This window comes from Crinia signifera, chromosome 1 (genome assembly GCF_055691185.1).
Source record: "Crinia signifera chromosome 1, ASM5569118v1, whole genome shotgun sequence".
In the NCBI taxonomy this organism is placed as follows: domain Eukaryota; kingdom Metazoa; phylum Chordata; class Amphibia; order Anura; family Myobatrachidae; genus Crinia; species Crinia signifera.
Window position 1 is genome coordinate 261,553,129 of NC_139217.1, and position 24,148 is coordinate 261,577,276.

At 42.7% G+C, this 24,148-nt stretch overlaps 1 protein-coding gene across 5 annotated transcripts in view; it reads left to right on the top strand.

The window, feature by feature from the left end:
* Positions 1 to 302: 302 nt before the first annotated feature.
* OCEL1 (occludin/ELL domain containing 1) overlaps positions 303 to 24,148 on the top strand; it is a 37,768-nt gene continuing 13,922 nt past the window's right edge. For 2 of the 5 annotated variants that reach the window (XR_014473364.1, XR_014473363.1), the window contains exons 1-4: positions 303 to 430; positions 6,388 to 7,579; positions 11,299 to 11,437; positions 13,618 to 13,789. Coding sequence is in view for 3 of the 5 variants with exons in the window: in XM_083181854.1 (XP_083037980.1) it covers positions 6,524 to 7,579; positions 11,299 to 11,477; positions 13,618 to 13,789 (1,407 nt within the window). In the remaining 2 variants the exon portion in view is untranslated. Of the gene's footprint in view, positions 431 to 6,387; positions 7,580 to 11,298; positions 11,478 to 13,617; positions 13,790 to 24,148 lie in introns of all 5 variants that reach the window. The other 3 variants (XM_083181854.1, XM_083181864.1, XM_083181882.1) reach the window with 2 other exon arrangements.

A 24,148-nucleotide genomic window follows, 5' to 3' on the forward strand; every position in this document is an offset into this window, starting at 1 on the left:
TATCCGTATAGTGAGAGTTTCTACTTTCAAACTGCTACACGACCTTTCTTTTGATGCGAGTCACAAGCTCTGTTAGGCAGAGCAAGTACTTTAGCTAAAAAATGTTTCTTTAATAACTATATAGTTACTATTATTGTGCTTCTGCCTGATATATTCTAATCCTAGGGTGGGTTAGAACATTAAGACAGCCCTCTTCCAACACACCTACTGCTTACTGAATCCAGTACTGTATAGTTAATGAATAACTAACACTACCTAGCGCATACAGATAACAGTACAGTGGACTTGAACTCCCTTTGGAGAATAATACATGGTGCCAGAGAGCAGGAAATAGATATGTACAGTATGCAGGTAGCAAACTCCAAATCTGACTTTTCTATTTCTAAACCAGAATATACAACAAATGGGCCTCCAAAATATTAGACATGAGGTAAGACAGAAATGTATTTTCTACTTCATCTTGACATACCCAGTGTTGTAATTACTATTTCTCTATGTTGTCTGTCAGTATGTACTGAAATTACACATTTAGCCTGAATGCCCTTGTTTTTTTTCATAAGTATTGTTATATTGTACATTTATTCTTTTCTTGAGTACCTCCATATTGTACCTCTACAGTGTATCTCTAATGTGTTGTTTTTAACTGCTATGTTAGAGAACTCTGCTTTGCTGCCCCACAGATTGATCTCTGTATTGGTCTCTTTTGTCTATTATAAGGGTTGGACATTGCCGTGTAGAGGCTTGCGGTATTCGTGCGTGTAATCTGAGCAGTTTCGATGCTCGGTGTCAGTACCTTTCAGTGATTTCCTGTCCATGACAAGCTAAATAGAAAACTATTGTAATTAAACGAAAGGAATGACAAGGCTTTTTTCTGCCAATTTGTAAATTGCTGCATAGATCGTGATGTTGACTTCCAAGCCAGATTAGGGAAACAGCAGGTGTTTCAGGCCAAAACAGTCAAGGGAGCCTATTAAGTAATTATATAGAAAATGTGTAAACCAATACTATTTTTTTTTTTTTCATTTTTCGCCTGTACGACGGATGCAAGGGGATGTGTTCACATACACATCCGCTCACATGCTAGAGAGGAAATTCAGGTGGCTTACCTGTTCGCTAGGCTGCAAGTAAATGCAGTCTAGTGAGTATACGCAGTCTAGTGAGTATACGCAGTCTAGTGAGTATACGCAGTCTAGTGAACAGGTCTGTATCAGGAGTCGGAGAACGGGCTGACATGAGATTTGAAATAGTTGACAAGCAGCCATGTTCAGCCATTGCCATGTTGGCAACAGGCATTTGCACTCCCTGGTGGCAAGGAGCATTATGGCCCTGGCATCAAGCATGAAGGCCCTGGCATCAAGCAACAAAACCCTATCAATTAACATGTAGGTAAGTGGCACTTATATTGCATAATATGTAATAGCCATTACGGTGTATGGTATATGTAATGGGCATTACAGTGTATGTCATAACGTGTATTGGGCATTACAGTGTTTGGTATAACATGTAATGGGCATTACAGTGTGTGGCATAATGTGTAAAGGGCATTATGGCATGTTGTATACTATGTAATGGGTGTATGATGTGTAATAGGCATTATGGTGTAAATTTTTGGAGCATGCCTTTGGCGCGCACTGTCACCGTTGTCCCAGTTTAGAAAAAAATTGTCGAGCCCTGGCAAAACGAGTAATGGGCATTATGGCATGTCGTATAAAATGTAATGGGTGTGTGACATGTAAAGGCCATTATGGTGTACATTTTTGGCGTGCCCTTCCGTATTGTCCGTACTGTCCATATTGTCCCTAATTATTTTTAAATTTTCGAGTCCTGGCATAACGTATATTGGGTAGGGATCATTAGGTTTTCAGCAAGTTGGTCGGCAATCATTAGGTCGACACCATTAGGTCGACATGCAGGAAGGCTGACATGACTGAAGGTCGACATGGGTTAGGTTGATAGGGTCATTAGGTTGACACAAGCATTAGGTCGACATGGGGAAGGTCAACAGTCAGAAGGTCGACATGGGTTGTTTTTTCTTTAAATTTGCCCAGAATTTCGACACAGTCAACATGGACAGTGAAACTTAGTACTGAGTCCCTTCGCATGGCTCGCTGTGCTCACCATGCTTCGGGCACGGTGCCTCGCTGCACTCGGCACACTATTTAATTCTCCCACCATGTCCTAGTGGATGGTAGGGCATGAAATACCGCCTGTCGGCACATGTCGGCTCAAAAAAAAAGGTGAAAACCCCATGTTGACCTTTTGACTGTTGACCTTCCCCATGTCGACATAATGCTTGTGTCGACCTAATGACCTTGACGTCCTAACCCATGTCAATGGGTGGGCTGTCGGTGTGTCAAGGGGCGGATCACTCTCTGGGAATCTCTCAACACAAAGGTGGTAATCCTATAGATAACAGTGAAACGACAATGGCCTGAATTATTTGGTTACACATTGTACATAATGAATATTATATCCTGTACTGTAGATTTAAAGAATATTACAATTCAGTAAATATATTGAACTTTACTTACAATGCAGATATAACATGGTGCACAAGGCACAACACTTTAAATTGAAAAGAAAGGAAACAGACATTATGGTCCCCCATTTAAAACCTTAATAAAGAAAGAAGAAGACATGAGCAGTAAAGAGGTTCAGGGCCTTGCTGCTAATACATAATACTACTATGGGGTCTATTTAGCAATGGGTTGGTGTTTGTTTTTTTGTAGAGAAACTGCAGTTTCTGCATACTTTTATGAATTGCTGCTATGTACTAATAGCCAGATGCAGGAAATATCACAGAAATGTCTTGCAGAAGGATCATCAGTGCTCAGTGGCGGGCTGGGCAGGGGGCAGTGTGCCATGTGCCCTCCGGGCTGCTCAATCGATCAGTGTGCCGCCAGCCGCCTTTGTCCTTTTGCTGCTGCTGCGGCTGAACTCAGTCACTGACTGGTCTGCACAAACATGGCCGCCGGCCTCGTGCACTGAGGACATGTCTAGTGCAGAAGGCCGCTACAGAGGGTGGGGTTGTGGGCCAGATTTTGGGCCAGATTCTCTAAGCTTCAAAAGTGATAAAATGGAGAGTGATAAACAGCCAGCCAATCAGATCCTACCTGACATTTTTCAAACACAGTCTGTGACATGGCAGGTAGGAGCTGATTGGCTGGCTGTTTATCACTCTCCATTTTATCACTTTTGAAGTTTAGAGAATCTGGCCCAGTGAAAGGTAGCAGGAAGTAGCCTGTGGCGATCACAAGCTGTGCGTTCCACCTTACTTCCTCCTGTGCGTTCCACCTACTTCCTGGTAGTGCTGCAGCCTACCTTGGTGTCCGGCATCGAGATCAGATAAGAGCGACTGTACAGGCTGAGCAGCCTTTGGTGTCCTGCTAATATACTAGGGCAGCAGCCTGTGGTGTCCTGTTAATATACAGGGGAAGTAGCCTTTGGGGTCCTGTTATTATACAGGGGAGCAGCCTGTCATGTCAAGTTTTTATTATACAGGGGGAGCAGCCTGTAGTGTCCTATTATTATTATTATTATTATTATACAGGGGGAGCAGCCTGTGGGGTACTGTTTTTGTTGTTATTATTATTATATAGGGGAACAGCCTGTGGTGTCCTGTTATTATACAGGGGGTCTGTGGGGTCTTATTATTATTATTATTATTATTATTATTATTATTATTATTATTATTATTATACAGGGGAGCAGCCTGTGGTGTCCAGTTATTAATATACAGTGGGAGCAGCCTGTGGTGTCCTGTTATTATTATTATTATTATTATTATTATTATTATTATTATTATACATGGGAACAGCCGGTGGTGTCCTGTTATTATACAGGCGGGGCATCCTGTTGTTGTTGTTGTTATTATTATTATACAGGGGAACAGCCTGTGGTGTCCTGTTATTATACAGGGGGAGCAGTCTGTGGGGTCCTGTTATTATACAGGGGGAGCAGCAGCCTGTGGGGTCCTGTTATTATACAGGGAAGCAGCCTGGGGGGTCCTGTTATTATAAAGGGGGTGCAGCCTGTGGGGTCCTATTATTATACAGGGGGAGCAGCCTGTGGGGTTATGTTATTAAGGAAAGAGGGGGGGGGGGGGGGGCTGGACTGCACACCATATTTTTAAACATAATGTGAGGTGCTACCAAGTTAAGGCTTCTAGTACCATACAGGAAAAAAGAGAACGGTACTCTTTACTTAGAAGGGCGCCCATCTCGGCCATCTCGGGCATTGAATGCACTAAAAAATCAGGTGCGATGCGACAGACGAGATGCCCGAGATTTCCCATAGGGAACAATGTTAAATGTCTCAATTGACCCGATTTTCCTGTTCAATGCCTCAATTGACCCAATTTTTCCATAGGAAACAATGTTAAATGGGCCACAGAGGCCAAATAGGCACCCTGAAGTGAATAATGGCCACCCAAATTGTTAACGCCACCCCACGATCAACGTCAACCCGAAGCGTGGCGAGCGCAGCGAGCCCGCGAGGGGCGTCGGTACGCGTCCTACGACCTTTTCATACCCCCACTATCCACGTCGGCGTGGAGTTGAGAATAGAAAGTGTGGCGAGCGCAGCGAGCCACCGAGCCCGAAGCGTGGCGAGCGCAGCGAGCCCCGCGAGGGGACGCGGATACCTTCACAGGTATCCGCGTCCCCTCGCGGGCTTCACAGCTTTCCGCGTACCCTCGCGGGGCTCGCTGCGCTCGCCACGCTTCGGGCTCGGTGGCTCGCTGCGCTCGCCACACTTTCTATTCTCAACTCCACGCCGACGTGGATAGTGGGGGTATGAAAAGGTCGTAGGACGCGTACCGCCGCCCCTCGCGGGCTCGCTGCGCTCACCAGGCATCGGGTTGACGTTGATCGTGGGGTGGCGTTAACAATTCGGGTGGCCATTATACACTTCAGGGTGCCTATTTGGCCTCTGTGGCCCATTTAACATTGTTTCCTATGGAAAAATCGGGTCAATTGAGGCATTGAACAGGAAAATTGGGTCAATTGAGACATTTAACATTGTTCCCTATGGGAAATCTCGGGCATCTCGTCGATTGATCGCACCCGATTTTTTAGTGCATTCAATGCTCGAGATGCCCGAGATTTTTTACTAACGATGCCCACGATCAAAATCGTGGGCGCCCTTCTAAGTAAAGAGTACCAAGAGAACAATACTGATGCACACTCTAGGTGCTAAGAGCACTGATAGTAAAAATAATTTTGATAAACTCTAACAATTAACATGGAGTATAATTGAAGTTCTTAGCACACATTTGCGCAAATATGTCAGCCCATCCACCGCGTCCAGGTGAGCTTCATTAGATGGGTCCCTAACATTTCTAATACTAGCACATTATATAAATTATATATTATATGTTATGTTATTATACAGGGGAGCAGCCTGTGGTGTCCTGTTATTTTACAGGGGAGCAGCCTGTGGGATCCTGTTATTATTATAATTGTAATTATTATTATAACACAGGGGGAGCAGCCTGTGGGGTCCTGTTGTTGTTGTTGTTATTGTTATTATTATTATTATTATTATTATACAGGGGGAGCAGCCTGTGGTGTCCGGTTAATATTATAAAACAGGGGGAGCAGCCTGTGGTGTCCTGATATTATATAGGAGAAGCAACCTGTGGAGTCCTGTTATTATGCAGGGGGAGCAGCCGGTGGTGTTCTGTTTTTATACAGAGGAGCATTCTCTGGTGTCCTATTATTATAAGACGGGGGAGCAGCCTGCGGTGTCCTGTTGTTATTAGTATTATACTGGGGAGAAGCTTGTGGTATCCTGTTATTATACAGGGGAGCAGCCTGTGGTGTCCTGTTATTATACATTATTATTGCTTTGAAATCCTGGAAAACTGCCAAAACATGTCATTCAAATATTACCAGGTTTTTGTTCCAACCAGCCCAATCTGACAATCAATATGTAGATGTGTGGCCAGCTTTAGTTGCAGGAGATAAATATTCCCATCTCTCTCTTGCACCTCTGTCCAGCAGCAGAAATGCTGGTGCATACATTACTATATATATATTTTCTATTTCTTGGGTCCTGCTGACACTCCAGATTTCATAATAATGAGAAGAAATGGCCATCATTATTTACACTGAAGCATGTCTATAAATCATAAGGGATGATAATTATCCATTTATTCCTAAGTATACTGTATGTTACTATGATGACTACAAAGACATGTTTAATGGTGACTCTACCATGGTCTTCCATTTTGAGATTGTGCCTAGTCAACAAGTCGCTGGGCCTCTTTTGAGTCACTGCTGCTTCTTATTAACAAATTAGCAATTATTGCACCCCTACTCTAATGCTTCCTGTGTTAAAAGCAAAATAAATGATCAACTGTCAATTTTAATTCATTTTTTTTTCCAGACCTGTTCTTCCTGTGAAGTAAGGAATATATACCACGTGGTTTATAAACTAGGGCAACTTCTCCTTCGGGACATGGGAAAGGATCTGAAGCCTACAAATATATTTCCAGCAACATTTCAGATTAAATCCCTTTGATATGACTGCCATGTCTTCCATTCCTTCACTAACTGAGAAGAAAAACAGTACAAGACCAGTTGTGTGGCCGGCAGAGACTCCAAGCTGGGGCGATGCTCCCAGTTTCTCTTTTGATTACTATGACCACGGCACACACAAGGAGATTGGACCTTACACAAATCGACATGTTTTCGAGTTTCAGGAGTTAAATGATTTAAAACCTGTGCGACAGATCATCCCCGACTCCTGGAAGAGATTCTTCAGGAGAAGCAGGACAAAAGGAGAGCCTTTCACGCTGAAGAGTTTGGAAGGTGTTCATGCTTCACCCCCAATTACACCACTAGATATTAGCAGAGAATCCAGTCTTGCAGACAAAAGCAGCCATGTCACTAAAGCCTCAAACAGCATCAATCCTGTTAAAGAAATTAAATTAAAGGACATTCCAAATTCTATGGAAAGGAGAAGTCAAGGGTACATAAACTATGGAGAAAAGGTAGAAGCATTCACTTTAAAATATTCCTACATGAAGTCTTGGCCTGGTTTGCTCAGAGTCCTGGCTGGAGTGCAGTTAATTTTTGGTGGTATGGTATTTGCCTGCGTATGCGCCTATATCCAGAAGGACTACCAGTGGTACAACCTCTTTGGTACTGAACTCCAAAGAACGTTGCCCGGTGGCTACAGTTACTATGGCCCAATGACTCCATTTGTAATGGTTGTTGCCAGTTTGGCTTGGCTGGTAACCTTGATCCTGTTGGGGTTGGGTCTGACCCTATACTATCGGACCATTCTCCTTGACTCCCACTGGTGGCCTCTCACTGAGTTTGCTATCAACATCATCATGTTTCTTTTATACATGGCGGCAGGCATTGCCTACATCAACGATATAAACCGTGGTGGCCTCTGCTACTCTGTGTTTGCTGTCAACCCACTGATGGTGGCATTCTGTAGGGTGGAAGGGGGACAGATAGCAGCCATAGCTCTCCTGTTTTTTAACATGCTGCTGTACTTGTCCTGTTCTCTGGTGTGTCTCAAAATGTGGCGTCATGAAGAGAGGCGCAGGCAGACTGGGAAGGTTAAGGTGAGGGGGCAGTTTCAGAATATAAAATCACACTCATTTCACTTTGTGTCATATAACCACCCCTAATCTAGTGCCATTATCTTTATTTTTTATTGTCTATAATTGTAATATCATCATATGTGCCTAATCTCCATACCTTTTTATTTAGCTTTTATTATGTATTTTCTATAATATAGGAAACTGTATTTATTTTCACATACATGTGCAACAATGCATACTGTTAGTCAGTGGTTCTCAACCTCCGTCCTCAACTACCCCCAACAGTGCACGTTTCCAGGTCACCTGGCAGGTGCATTCATTATTCACGGACACATTTTAAAAGATCCACAGGTGAAGCTAATTATTTCACCTGTGATTCTGTGTGGAGACATGGAAAACGTGCACTGTTGGGGGTACTCTAGGACTGAGGTTGAGAACCACAGCAACATTAGTTTAAACAAATGGAACTGGGGAATTAACCCTCTGTGGCAAGGCTAGAGCACTCACGCTGTATGTGCACCCCTCTTATTTCCAATCTGGTATAAATAGCATTAGCCATTAAATCATGGTTGCCTACCTGACCCTCTCCTTCAGGGAGAAAATGTTCTGTTCCTGGACTTCCCTGGTAATGTAGGATTGCCATCACCTGTGGGGAGCTACTGTAGGTAATTGATAAGAAATGAGTTTCACCACAGGTGATGGCAATCATACACTACCAGGGAAGTCCAGGAACAGATCATTTTCTCCCTGAAGGAGAGGATCAGGTAGGCAACCCTGCATTAAATCCATGGCAGAAATTGTGCCAAAATCAAGTGTGCTCTATTAATTTATGGCAAATGGTAGGTTGCTCCATATCTTTCGGTGGACAGAGTCTCATACCTCCCAACATGACCCATTCCAGGACTCAGGAGGGAAACTATGCTCTGCTCCTGGACTTACTGTACCTCTTAATGTATGATTGCCATCACCTGTTTTTGAACAGGTTAACTAATAAGAAAGGTGTTTCACCACAGGTGATGGTAATCATACATTAATAGGAAAGTGCAGGAGCAGAGCAATGTGTCCCTCCTGGCACGGTTGGCATGGTTGGGAGGTATGAAGTCTTGTTGGTAAAAAAGGTAAACCACACTGCTGTGGAGTAGTCTCACATTTCACCATGTCAGACTATATTGACACTGATATCGGACTTGTTTTCTATTGGAAAATATGTTATTATGGAGTCATAGCAATTACATATTAAGTCTATTTACAGTGGAGAAATTGAAATGATACAGTTATACAGTTATATAACATAATGCTATGGTGTTTAAAAGTGGTTCAACTTCAACTACAGTACCTAAGTTTTACATTTCATCAAGTTAAAATAATTATCAGCGGGACACGAAATGAATACATTGCATACCTTTACCTCACATATTTCATACAGTATGTATAGTATATACAGTTTGTGTTTTTGCGGGAACTAAATACTGGTCTGATCATTAAGGCAAGAATCCTGAAAAAATCTGAAAGTATAATTATATGTACAAAAATGAATAATGGGGAGAGCAACATAAATTCAAATAAGCGAAAAGATGATGAGAAGCCTTTTGCTAACTTGGTATAGAGAAACGGAAGATGCAGATTTTACATACCCCGTAAATTGGTGAAAAACTTCAGACAACTCTTCTGCCTTAAAGGGATAACAACCTTAAACAAGGTAATACCTAAAAAGTGTACATCGAACCAGGGTCATTAAAGTTTTTTTAGTTTTTCAATAAAGTCAATATATAATAGTCAACATACATGGTATACATTTCATGACAATGCGACAGGTCCCTGGAGGGCCATTACACTCAAATGACCAATATACGTAATTTTTCTCAGTGGCAATCCATAAATCCCAGAGATAAGTGATAAAATACTTTAGATTACCTATACATCATTTTTGTTAAATTTTTATACAAAAAAAATAAATAAATGTTGCGTGTAATAGCTTAACATAAATAGCTTAAACAGTGTCTAATATTAGACTAATATAGTATTTCACAGCAACTGGGATTGTGTATATATAACTGGCAACAATGCAATTTATCATTACAATAGTGATATACAATTTCCATAATAAAATATTATACATTTTAAAGTGAAAAACATAGCATACATACAGTGACTGCACCAGCTACCAAATGAATCAAAGTGCAGCATACCACATCTACTGTATGTTCCCAACTGTGTGTCTCCTCCAAAGCAAATGAGTGGATCCACTCTTTATAGGGCACAAGTAAAATGTAAAGGTGCCCACACACTAGAAAGATCTTTGATCTTAATATGTGCGCATAAATTTAGCTTTGAAATCTTTTCTCCATCCTGGAGAAAAGATTTCAGGCAAGCGTACATCTTTACCAAAGATTTTCCTTTAGATCCCATGTGCGTTCCTATGGATCTTCTGTTAAATCTTCTGTTCTTTCATGCAGCATGTAAAGGCCCCCATACGTTAGTCCGACTAAGGACAAGTCGGACCTGATTTCCCCCGTAGCTCCCCGGGAGGAGGACACACGATTAGGCACGTTTTGCAAATGTCAAGTTTTGCAAATGATACATCGCATGCAATGTGTCATTTACAACTCCCGTGGAGCTGCAAGGTGGAGGGAGCAGGGGGGCAGTGTAAAGCGAGGTGGCAGGCGGGGGACGCTGCGAGGCGGCTGGGTGGGGGGGCACTGCTAGTAGTGCAGAGGCAGCGGACACTGCGGGGGACAGTGACACAGAGGCGCCACTAACATAGAGCCGGGCAGGGGGAGCCGGGAACTGTCAGTACTTAAAAAAAAAAGCCCATACAATGAATGGGCAGCCTGTGATTGGCTGAGAGAGCGCTCAGCCAATCACATGCTGCCCATTCATTGAATGGGCTTTTTTTTCCCCAGCGCTAACAGCTCCCGGCTCCCTCCTGCCCACCTCTACGTTACTGCTGCCACTGTGTCCCGCACAGTGTCCGCTGCCTCTGCACTACTAACAGTGTCCCCCGACCCCCTGCTCCCTCCACCTTCCCGGACAGAGCATTGACAGCTCCCTGCTCCAGCTCCCCCTGCCCGACTCCTTCGCCGGTGTCCCCCGCCCCCCTGCCCATCTCCCTCGCCAGCGTCCCCCGCCCCCCTCATCGGCGCCTGCCACCTCTGTGTCCCCTGCCCGGCTGCACATAAGATTTAGCAAATCTTATGTGCAGCCAGTCTGACCTCCCGACTCTGACCCGATGCGCTCAGGACCGCGCATCGGGTCGGACCAGGTGTCTAAACCTGCAATTTGGCCCGATTTCACTGCCCGATCCATCTGAATCGGGTGAAATCAGGACCAAAATCACATAGTATATGGGGGCCTTAAGGTCAGAAGATTTAGCAAAAGATCCATGGGAGCGATATCGGCCGATTTTCGAGTTTTGCCCACTGGCAGTCACAGTTATTCAAGTATAGCCTCCGTTCAGGTGTGCACACAGCTGCCGTTGCTGACAGTACTCTTATGTTGTGGACTGGTAGCAAGAATACACACACACACACACACATACATGTGTGAGATCTATGCAGATCTATGTATGCAGATATATATATATATATATATATATATATATATATATATATATATGTAGTTAGTTAGGATGTAATCAGTAGACAGTCATCTCAAAGGAATAGCATAATTCATTTTTAATTGGAAAATGCTGGGGTTATATTAGTAACTGTTAATAAATATTTTTTGTTTTGTTTCTATAGAGGATTGACAGACCAAGGAGAATAGTTTTTGAAGATGAGGTTCAACAATTAGGGGACATCAAAGGGAAAGTCACCAAGACCATCCATTTCTCAGAGAAAGGCAGTGACTCTGGAGTTCTAAATCGATCTGTCCCCACGGGTAACAGGCCAAAACCTCATATGATACCGGATTATGTTCTGTAAGCATTTTAGGCTACATGAGGTTCTAAAGTACTTAAATTCCTCAATCCTCCTTCTGGTGATAAGGAGGGGACACGAAAATGTCTGTCTTCGTCAGGGCCGGCTCTACTATTAGGTGATTCCATGATTGCATACGGTGCTGTATAGTTATGGGAGGGGTTCTGCACTTCTTCAATTACATTGTCAGTGTCACCCATGCAGGTTCTAATATTGAGGAAAGTAGCTGGCAGAATCTTTCCTGTGAAGTTGTCAGCTGCATCTCCTCAATGTTACTGTTACGAGGGATGTCTGTTAACTGGACAATTAATCCTGCATAGCTCCTTTGAAAATCATTCCCAATCTCATTAGTCAGGATGTCTATGGAACTATTTCTGAGCAGCAGCCTGTGGGCGGGATGAACTAAACAAAAAATGTGGTACAAACCTTGATAAATGTGGTAAAAACCCTGTTATCAGGGTTTTCACCGCATTTTGATATTCAGGAAAACCCGAACACCAGGTTTTCGCTGGGGGGGTATCACCAGCAAAAACTGGTGACACCCCATAGAAGCCTATGGGCTTCTTATCGTGACCCACACTGCCCCCACGACCCCTGCGGAGCGGCAATGATGTCCCCTCGCCTGAGTCCGGGTGCAGGGAGGAGGAGGCGGAGCTGGCCCCGTAGCAGCATCAACTGGGTAAGGGAGGAGGGGGAGCCACTGTGGAGCTGCCAGGGACCCGCTGCCACATAGCCGGCGCAACGCAAAGGGCAGCTCTTAAAGCAAAAGCTGTTCTTTGCTATAATAATTGTATCTGTTAGTGCATATACGATTGTTCTCTTTGCAGTAGCTGGCGATGTGCGATGGAGAGGGGCTGCAGATGATAGTACATCCCACCCTGTACCTGTTGATACACTTTGAGGACGTACTGTACATGAGGAATCACCAAAATATGACCCTCCAGCAGTTGTGAAACTACAAGTCCCATCATGCATTGCCACAGTTTTACTATTAGGAAATGTTACAACTTTGGCAAGGCATGCTGGGATGTGTAGTTTTTCAACAGCTGGAGGGCCACAGTTTGGCCATGCCTGACATACACTAAATATAAGAAGCCTCCTGTGGCATTAAGATGGGTACACAATGAACTTTATTTGTGCCCAGCAATGTCATGCAAGACGGGACCACAATGGGGGTGTAGGCATTGGCAAGTGCATACACATTCTGCAGCATGGCTCTCGCTACCAATATCCTTTGTCACCCTGCATGTACAGAAGGCGGAGGACATCACTAATGACCCACGGAAGCGTGCATAGTTAATGACATCGTGTATACACTCTAGAAGACAAAAAAATAATGTTTACAATATCGTTATCATGCATATGATTTTATTTATAATCTAAGTGTGTATGCACCTTCAGTACATCTCTGCATCAGACCCAATATACAGCATTGCTGTTATTTGGGATTTTATCCACATCAAAGATTGCAATGACAGGTCTCCTTACATTTTAGATGGAAATGTAAGGGTTTCTGTGCCAGGTGATTTAGACTGGGAGCAGGGCCTCCACTAGAAATGTTGGGGCCCGGGACTGACCTTCAGTCCGGGCCCCCAGCGGTGCACCCCCGCGCGCCCGCACACACCCCGCCTCCCCCTACCCCCCCCCAATTACCATTACTCACCAACAGTGGTGGCGCGGCATCTCCCTCCTTCATGGACGGTCGGGAGCGCACACTGCAGCCTGCAGAGTTCCGAGCCCCTCTGTATCCTAGGCTCGGCGCTCTGTAGGCTGCACTGTGTATTGTGCGTGCCTGGCTGGGGGGGCACCGGGTGGGGGAGGCATTGTGCGGGAAGGGGGGTGGCGCCATGCCACTGTGGGCAGAAGTCCAGGGCCCTCCAGAGGCCGAGGCCCGGGACAGCTGTACCCACGGCACCCCCCTGTTGGCTGCCCCGACTGGAAGTTTTCTCTGTGCCATGTACCTGGCAATGGGCTCTTTGTACTGATAATGAGCCTGATAGTATAATCATGAGGAAATCTGTGGTTCCGCACCAAGATAAATAAGGACGATATTACAGAACTGACTGGGTTTTTCTTTTTGCCATGTCTGAGAGAATTAGAAGTGATTGTAGATGATTATGTGAGACGTTCTCTGTTCTGCAGGAAGTATCCAGAGATCAGGAGTGCAGAGGAGCAGCAGAAATATAAAGCCGTTTTTAATGACCAATATGCAGAATATAAGGAGCTTTATGGGGAGGTCAGAGCTGCATTGCTGAAATTCAAAGAGTTGGATAACATGATGGAAAAAGTGACTAGTGGACCGCAGAGCCAGAAGGTGAGTCCATGAGAATGCACGCTTTCACGTGAGCCCGGCAGCACGTTTATCTGACATTTGCAATAGATCTTATCTGGTACTTGGTACCTGTTACATCTTTATTTTCTTAGAAATGTTACCCTAAGAAGTGTATCCATCTATAGCACAAATGCTATCACATTATTTGTGGTGACAGAATAGCACTTACTAACTGTGGCATCCAGTCAGATGGGATCCAGATGATAGGTTGATAGTCAATAGGTTGAAACCATATGGTTGGCATGCACAAGGTACACACAAGAAAATGGTAGACACATGAAAAGCCCAAACTAAATCTATAAGTCGGGTGCTGATTACAATAATATATTTTTCTGAAAACAAAGTGTTTGTATGGCAGCTCCCAATAGGATCAACAACAGATCCCAATAGAAAAACCAGACTAGTATTATTCAAGAATAATTAGAGAGCGCACTAAATTAAACACATAATAGTATTTATTAAAAAAACAATTGAAAAGACTCAAATACATATAAAATTAATGGATATACATTTATAGATAATTATGCCCAAATTTCGACCACCAATACCTGTCACAGACTTAATGATGTATAGATGATAAGTCCAGTTGCTCTTACCCACTTATTGTTGGTAGATGGAAAGTCCAAATTATAAGCGGGGAGCCTGTTTATGATGATATATGATGGAATGATAAATAAAGAATAAGTCCTTGTAGAAGACAATGTGGTTATTGCTGACAGAGTGATGTATGGTATTCCAATTGATAAATGATGAATGGAGCCTGTAGATGTTATGGGGAACTCACTTGTGATGATATAATGTAGAAGGCTCAACCGGTGTGGAGCTGTAATTACTGGGAGTGCATCGATGACAATGCACTCCCAGTAATTACAGAACCAGAACCATATTCTGTCTTTTACAAGGGATATGCTATTAAAACGTAGGTTGAACTAGATGGACGCAAGTCTTTATTCAGCCTTATCTACTATGTAACTATGTAACAACCAGCGACGCGTCTGGAGGATACAGATGGACACCGTCTCATCCACCGGCGCGACACCCCGTTTAAAGAGTCGACGCCGGGAGTGACTGGGTTCCAGCCGTACAGCGCTGGTGTGAGTCGTGATACAGGCTGTACCTCTCGGGGGTCCCGCTTGTTAGCCAAGGCAGTCAGGGTTTGCCACAGGTCGCCCTTCCGCTTGCAGGTTCCCGACACCGAGCGAAAGAGATGGTTGGTTTGTAGACAGCTGGGCAAAGTGAGTGGCAGGTATAAAGTGGATAGCAATAAACCTCCCTTTATTGCTATCGATGCGCTCCCGGTAATTACAGCTCCACACCGGTTGAGCCTTCTACATTATGGGGGAAATTTACTAATATGAAAAACCTAGTTTTTCGTATTAGTATTTTCCCTACGACTGCATACGACTGTTTCAGTCGTATGCAAAGTCGTGTTCCGGAGGGTCATTTACAAAGCAGTCATATACGACTGCTTTGTAACCCTCCGATGTCGTATTAATTCGTATTAGTGGCCGTATTTACGGCCGCTAATACAAATTATTTGTAGCAGTCTGCACGGATCAGTCAGATCCGTGCAGGCTGCAATGTGTAAAAAAAAAATAGAAAAATAAATAAATATTAAAAAAAACGGCGTGGGGTCCCCCCCACAGCCGAAACCAGCACCAGGCTGACAGAGCCTGGAGCCGGTAATTAAAATTCAGGGAACCCGACAAATAGGGGTTCCCTGATTTTTAACAACCAGCCCCAGGCTCCTGCTCTGGGGCTGGTTCCCAAAATGAGTAGGGGTCCCCCGTATTTTAAGAACCAGCCCCAGGCAAAACCAGCCAGCAGGGTAATGCCACAGCCGGGGGGAGACTTTTTATACAAGTCCCCCCGGCCAAAGCATTCATCCCTACCAACCAGTCAGCCTGGCCAGGGGCCCTGGGGGAGTGGGGACCCCCCCCCCCAATAAAGGGGTCCCCCCCTCCAGGACTTACCTGACCAGGCTGAAGCCTGGTGCTGTCCCCGATGCCCCTGGGCGGTGGGCATCGGGCTGATTCAAGTGTAAAAAAAAGATTAAACTATTGTTTTTTACTGTGGCACTACAAGTGCCAGCAAGCCTCCCCAGCAAGCTGGAACTTGGAGAACCACAAGTCCCAGCCTGCTGGGCATTAAAGGGCCCGCTGGCACTTGTAGTTCCACAGTTCAAAAAATAGTACACAAAACACACTGACACAAATTTAAAATAAAAGTTTAATACACACATCACACACACACTGATACTTACCTATCTTGATCCCGTCGGTAGGTCGCTGGCTCCGGTGTCGGCGGCTCCGGGGTCGGCGGCTCCGGGGTCGGCGTCCTGTCTGAAGAAAATCCATGGTGGACCTGTGGAAGGAAATCCTACTCACCAGGTCCTCCATGGATGGTCTTGTGTCTTCTGTCTTCTTTTCCAGGGCTTATTTCTTTATCTTCTTTCTTCTTCTTTACGCTGCCGGGCTCCCGGGACTTTCAGAGCTTCAGAGATGTTTCCTCCTCCACGTCTGGACTAAGAATGAATTCTTAAAAAAGGGGATTCTTACTTGCAGGCTACAGGCAGATAAAAAGTCTGTCTGCTGCCGACAAGTGCCCCCGCGCTTATAATAAAAAAGGAGATAATGATCTAATGATGGTCAGTTTAAGTGTATATTAGCTGCAGCAAATAGCACCTATGGGTTTGCCTTGACCCACAAATATAAGCACAATAGGACAAAAAAAGAGAGAGGTTGGTGTATTTGCGCTGCTAAATATACAATTTGCAAGGTTATACTCCGAACAACCAATCAGTGGCCCTTATTCTGATTGACGCGGACTTTACCGCATACTTTCGGATCGCGTGTTTACGGCGTCTGCGCATGCGTGGAGAACGCAACGCGCATGTGCCACGCCTTGACTCGGTACCAGTTCGGCCAGATCCCGTCCAGAACTGTTCACCGCTATCATTCGGGAAATAGGGGCGTATTATGGGCGTCATGCGGAATGACACATGGGCGTAGTTTCAAAGTGGGCAAAACGGGGCAGAAACATGGGCGGACACGGGGGAGTACACTTATGTTGGGGGGCGTACATTCGGAAACCACTCCGAATGCACGCGATCAAAAAGGGCAGTAATGTGCGGTGTCCACAAGTGTACTATTGCTTTGCGGACACCACTCGTTCATGCGGTAGGCGAACGTACGCCTAATGACTACAACCATTAACACCTGAACCCAATAGAATCTACTCCTTTACTCATTACTCACTAATAGGACGCTTGTCAGTGCTTTAATTGAAACCATTGCTGCTTCAAGGAACCCGTACTAAACACCCACATATGCTGTACTTGTCAGACACTTTCAAACTGCTAACAATGGACATGACAGAATATTAATACTAGCAATACACATGTGTACATTGCTGTAAGGGTTAATGTGTGCAATGCATGTGTTAGGCATGCTTGTAAGGATATATTGGAATCTAATTGATTCCAATTCCAAATAAGCAGTTTTTTATGAGGATAGGTAATTGAATAAGTGGGTCATGTGATGTATAGCAGAAGATACTTCATAGTGGGTTGTTTGGCGTAAATACTCCGCTTACGTGCGGTAGCACCGCTTGGCTCCCGTTCGGATGCGGTATTCCCGAGCATACTCTGTAATACTCTGTAATACCGTGCCGAATCGGAGTGTTTCTCCCGCACACGCATGCTTTGTATGTCGTCCGTAAACACGCCCTGTTCTTAAAGAGTGAGTCCGTCCGAATGCGGAGGACACGTGGGCGTTTCTACGGACGATGGCCGCACGCGGCAAAACACCGTGGCGTGCGGACCGCACCGTAAGAATGCGGGAATATCCGCACCGATCAGAATAAGGGCCAGTGTGCAGAAATGAATGAAACGGACTCACTGCCTTAAACAGTATAAATTTTATGGTTAAAAAGGCATCAATTACTACACAAATACATTCTGTATAAAAGCAACAAAAATTACAAAAAATGTATAATTATAAAAATATATATAATATACACACAAAAACAGTAAAATAATCGTAATATCTGTGGTAATTTTGTACTAAAAGTACAGAGCTCAGGTTCTATATAGAACAATAATAGGACAGATAATTAGGGACACTCCGCTGAAGATTAGCGCTTGATATTGGAAGCCAGATGGTTGTTTAGGCATTTAGTAGAGGATTCTGATATCCATGATTAAACAATAGAGGATCAATTGATAATCAGTATATTTATACAATGAACAGTCCACAGTCTTTTTCGCATGTACAGTAACACGCCTATAGGATGGTATTTAAGACCGGACTCCAAGTGTATGCTGATAGATAATTAATTAGGAAGCTTGTATAGGGTAAAAAGGAATTGATCTCACCCCGCTTGTATTAGTGCATTTGTAGGCTCACTCCGTTTGTTGAGAGGAGGAGAAATAAGCCGGTAGCTTTCCTCTGTGGGTCACCTCAGTGCCGGCAGTAAGCGGGTCCTTTCTCCAGAATGATGTAAGCTTGCAGCGGTGTGGGTGCGCTGATAGAGCGATCAGCCGCTGGGAGCCTGGGGCCAGTAGTGCGCCGGGACGCTGTAGATGCAGCGTATTAGTGAATGCCGGCGTTCAGTTCTCAGCGGTCAGCGCTCGGCGGTCAGCTGTAGAAAATCAGCTGGAAGCAGTCAGCGGTGTGTCCCAACGTCCTAATGTGACGTCAACGCGTTTCGTCTCCTTTCGTAACGTGGAGACTTTCTCAAGACGGATACTGACACTCTGTCAGTGTCCTTATTTATACGCTCAAATCTGCGCAATTAAGCTCAATTGGCCTTTGTACTTGTTCACTTAAGTGGCGGCCGTTAATACAGATATTTTACTAAAACACAAACACTTCTATGTATCTATTATATTGCCTCTAAATTTAAAAGCAGTGTGTCCGTTTTCTAAATAAAATAGCACTTCATAAACTTGTCATACAATACAATTTGTTATTCTTTGCTTAAATCAGCTACAATTAGAGACAACCGCATTCAGCTAAGATGGTTCTTGGTTATCCTATACTATCATATACACAGCAGGATAAGGAGAGAGAGAGATAGAAATACGTATTTATATATATATATATAAAGAATTAGCTTTACACCAGTGAGCTAATATGTAAGTGATCTTATTATTATATTAAATCAAATAAATATAGTCCATGATTGGTTACTAGTATTACAATACGTTTTATGAATGAAAAAAACCCCGTTGTATTCTGTAAGGTAAAAACCTTTTTTTTGACAATATAATTCTTATAACATCACTTGATTTGTTCATTCCATTTATTAGACAGTAATCTAATCAATACACATTTATGATCTATTATATTTTATATTATTTTTATTTTAAGAAGGAACTAAGTCCAATATACACAATCATCGAGTGGGTACCCATCAATTTATCAGGATATATTTACACATGAAGAAACCAGTTAAATTTAATAGAATACATACTCTCAACGTGGACAGTATGATTTATCAAATAGTGTCACTTAGTTAATCAATTTCGCTTTTCTACAGCACTCAAACCCATATGCAGTGATTCTTTTTTATACTTATATTCTTGTATTTTTAGTACTATTTATTCATTACCGTTTATATTCCATTCAGTTTACTGAGATCTCTCTCCAATAAGGTTCATGTTGAATTAAATCCAACGTACACAAAGACCCCAGGAGAAAAATAAAATAAAACCATTCTGCCCAAGAATCATAAATGTACACAATATGGTCTTTGACTTTACAGCACTGATAGTTGGGAGGTGTCGACCCTCAGAGACCCAGGATGGAGAGAGGGAGGTCTGCAAACCCATACTGTCATATTGCAGCATGGATAGATCTCCTTCGCTCCACCTTTTTTATCGGGTTTCCTCGGGGGACACCCCACCGACATATATCTAAAGAAGGTTTCCTATTTGTCCTGGATGTGATGGACAACTTAGTCCAGACAGGTAAAGTCCAGGGCCTCATTAAGGCCCTTAGGGCTCAACGTGTCTAACTTGAAAATCCAAGTTGACTCCGCAGTACAAAGTCTTCTAAACCTGTCACCCCCCCTCTTAGTAATTATAACATGTTCTACACCCATTATAGTAAGTCCACTCGGGTCACTCATATGCTTCTCCAAAAAATGTCGAGGGACACTATGGTTTAATACTTTCTTCAGGATGTTATTCCGATGTTCTCTAAACCTCATTTTGATTGATCTGGTGGTGCGTCCTACGTACTGGAGTTTGCAGGGACACTCCAGCACGTATACGCAGTAGGTCGTGTCGCAGTTGATAAACTGCTTGATGTTAAATACTGTTTTATTGGAGACCGATATGACTTGATTCTGTTTATTTAGCATGTAGTTGCAGGTTAGACAAATGTTTTTCCCGCATTTAAAGTTCCCATTGGGTTTAGGGGGTAACCAAGATGTTTGTTTTTCTATTTTCAATGATGGGAGTAAACTAGGAGCAATAAAATCCTTCAAATTCTTATTCCTTCTAAATGTTATTTTAGGGGTAGTGATTAGATCTTGTAAAATTTTATCATGGGTAAGGATTTCAAAATTATTTAATATAATTTTCTTTATTTGATATGATTTAGTATTGTACTTTGTTATGAATGCTAGTGAATTTTCTGTGTCTCTTGTATTTTTATGGGGTTTTTTAATAGTACTTTTGTTTAAAGGCCTCTTCTCAGTCTTGGGGACTAACAGTATGTCTCTATTAATTTTATCTACCTGTTCAGAGGCTTCTTGTAGTATCTTTATTGGATAGTCTCGTCTTCTAAAGTTCAACAACATCTGATCTGCCTGAAATTTATAATCAGATTCTAATGTGCAATTACGACGAAGCCTTGTCAGCTGATTCTTAGGGATATTATCTATCCATGGCTTGTAGTGGCCACTTTTGTAGTGGAGATAATTATTGGTCCCCACAGGTTTCACATAATTATTAGATATTACTGTGTTTTTGTGTATGGAGAACGCAATATCCAGGAAGTTCACTGCAGTGTAACTAAAGGTGTGTGTAAAACTAAGATTAAATGTGTTAGAGTTTAAATAATTAACAAAATCAAGTGCCAGATCGTGTCCCCCATTCCAAATAATAAATAGATCGTCGATGAAACGGCCATAGAGGACCAGATTCCCCCTAAATGGACCGCCCCATATATGTTGTTCTTCCAGGCGGCCCATATAGAGGTTCGCAAAACTTGGTGCGAATCTGGTCCCCATGGCCGTCCCAAGGCGCTGAAGAAAAAAGTGTTCATCAAAAATAAAATAATTGTGAGTAAGAATGAAAAGTATAGAATCAAGAATAAAGTGCTTTCTAGGTGTTGATAAAGTCATATCATTTTGAAGGTAGTGATTAACGGCCTCAATGCCCTTGTCGTGTGGTATGTTTGTATATAGTGCTTGGACATCTAGGGTGAGGAAGCCCCACCCTTCTGTCCAAGATAAATTTAGGGTTTTATTAAGTATATGTGTAGTGTCTTTAATGTGCGAGGGGAGTGACGTGACGAATTGCTGTAAGTGTGAATCTACAAAGTGTGATAAATTAGAGGTCAAAGATCCTACACCAGAAATAATGGGGCACCCAGGTGGGGAAGTGATACTTTTGTGAATTTTAGGTAAAAAATAAAATGTGGGGGTAATAGGGTGATATGGAAAGAGAAATTGAGATTCTTCCCTGGATATTGCGTCCTCCAATACCGCCTTGTCAAGCAGTTGTTTAAATTGCGTTTGATAGGGGGTCGAGGGGTTGTTAGGGAGTTGTGTGTAATATTTAGAATTATTCAGTTACATATGCCTCCCTGTCCATTATTACAACCCCCCCCCCCCCTTTATCGGCCTGCTTGACCACTATAGACAAATCCTCCTTTAGATTTTTAAGAGCCATACGTTCCTGTTTTGTAAGGTTATCAGCTGACAGGGTTCCGAAGTTTGAAAATTTCTTTTTATTTTTGTTTTTAGCTGGTTTAGAACACAAGTCTTTGAATTCCTGCAGTGTCTTATTATAAAATATAGTAATTGCTGGACTTTTTTGTTCCAAGGGAAAGAAATTTGACTTTTTCTTAAAACGAGGTTTAGTATCTGAACTCAGGATAGAGTTAATATTAAAAGTCTCTAATAGTTCTATATTATTTTCCTCCAAAAGGGATTCTAAGGTCAAAAGACCTGTAAGGTCAGTCTCATCCAGAATTATTGGGGAATTTTCAAGATCCAAATTTGTTCTTTTGAGTTCTTTTGTAGCGAAGTACCGCTTCCTACAGAGGTCTCTTGTGAACTTATTTAAGTCCACAAAGAGATCGAAAATGTTAGGGTTCTGTTGAGGTGCAAAGTTCAAACCCTTGCACAATAGAGTTTTTTGGGGGTCTGTTAACTGATGTGTCGTAAGATTAAAGATACCAGTAGTATCTATTTCAGACGGGCTTTTCTTCGCTCTTTTTCGTCCTCCTCTTCTCCCTCTCTTTCGCGATGTCTTTTGGGTGTGTGATGAGGGAGATTGGAGTACGGATTTGGATCTATCCAACTCCTTGAGTGAAAAACCTGTTCATTTTGGTGTCTTTCGTCTATGGTGTTATGTGCTATTGGTCGAGGGGGAGAAGGTCTCCTGTCTTTATACTGATTTCTGTATGATCTCGGTTCCTTATTGGAGGAGTCTATTCTATCTCTATAGTTATAATTGGGGTTTCTATAATTATTTTGGGATCTATCCCTATATATCCGATACGATTGTTTTCGTTGTCTAAAAGATGGGCGTGATCTATAGACTTGACGGTCTTCTGCACTGGGTTCTCTCATATATCTTTTATGATACGTTCTCACTATATCCTTCTGGTAGTCATTATGGTCTCTTTCCCATTTACGTTTTTTATTTGAAATAAGCTGCATAAAGTATAAAAAAGAATCACTGCATATGGGTTTGAGTGCTGTAGAAAAGCGAAATTGATTAACTAAGTGACACTATTTGATAAATCATACTGTCCACGTTGAGAGTATGTATTCTATTAAATTTAACTGGTTTCTTCATGTGTAAATATATCCTGATAAATTGATGCGTACCCACTCGATGATTGTGTATATTGGACTTAGTTCCTTCTTAAAATAAAAATAATATAAAATATAATAGATCATAAATGTGTATTGATTAGATTACTGTCTAATAAATGGAATGAACAAATCAAGTGATGTTATAAGAATTATATTGTCAAAAAAAAGGTTTTTACCTTACAGAATACAACGGGGTTTTTTTCATTCATAAAACGTATTGTAATACTAGTAACCAATCATGGACTATATTTATTTGATTTAATATAATAATAAGATCACTTACATATTAGCTCACTGGTGTAAAGCTAATTCTTTATATATATATATAAATACGTATTTCTATCTCTCTCTCTCCTTATCCTGCTGTGTATATGATAGTATAGGATAACCAAGAACCATCTTAGCTGAATGCGGTTGTCTCTAATTGTAGCTGATTTAAGCAAAGAATAACAAATTGTATTGTATGACAAGTTTATGAAGTGCTATTTTATTTAGAAAACGGACACACTGCTTTTAAATTTAGAGGCAATATAATAGATACATAGAAGTGTTTGTGTTTTAGTAAAATATCTGTATTAACGGCCGCCACTTAAGTGAACAAGTACAAAGGCCAATTGAGCTTAATTGCGCAGATTTGAGCGTATAAATAAGGACACTGACAGAGTGTCAGTATCCGTCTTGAGAAAGTCTCCACGTTACGAAAGGAGACGAAACGCGTTGACGTCACATTAGGACGTTGGGACACACCGCTGACTGCTTCCAGCTGATTTTCTACAGCTGACCGCCGAGCGCTGACCGCTGAGAACTGAACGCCGGCATTCACTAATACGCTGCATCTACAGCGTCCCGGCGCACTACTGGCCCCAGGCTCCCAGCGGCTGATCGCTCTATCAGCGCACCCACACCGCTGCAAGCTTACATCATTCTGGAGAAAGGACCCGCTTACTGCCGGCACTGAGGTGACCCACAGAGGAAAGCTACCGGCTTATTTCTCCTCCTCTCAACAAACGGAGTGAGCCTACAAATGCACTAATACAAGCGGGGTGAGATCAATTCCTTTTTACCCTATACAAGCTTCCTAATTAATTATCTATCAGCATACACTTGGAGTCCGGTCTTAAATACCATCCTATAGGCGTGTTACTGTACATGCTAAAAAGACTGTGGACTGTTCATTGTATAAATATACTGATTATCAATTGATCCTCTATTGTTTAATCATGGATATCAGAATCCTCTACTAAATGCCTAAACAACCATCTGGCTTCCAATATCAAGCGCTAA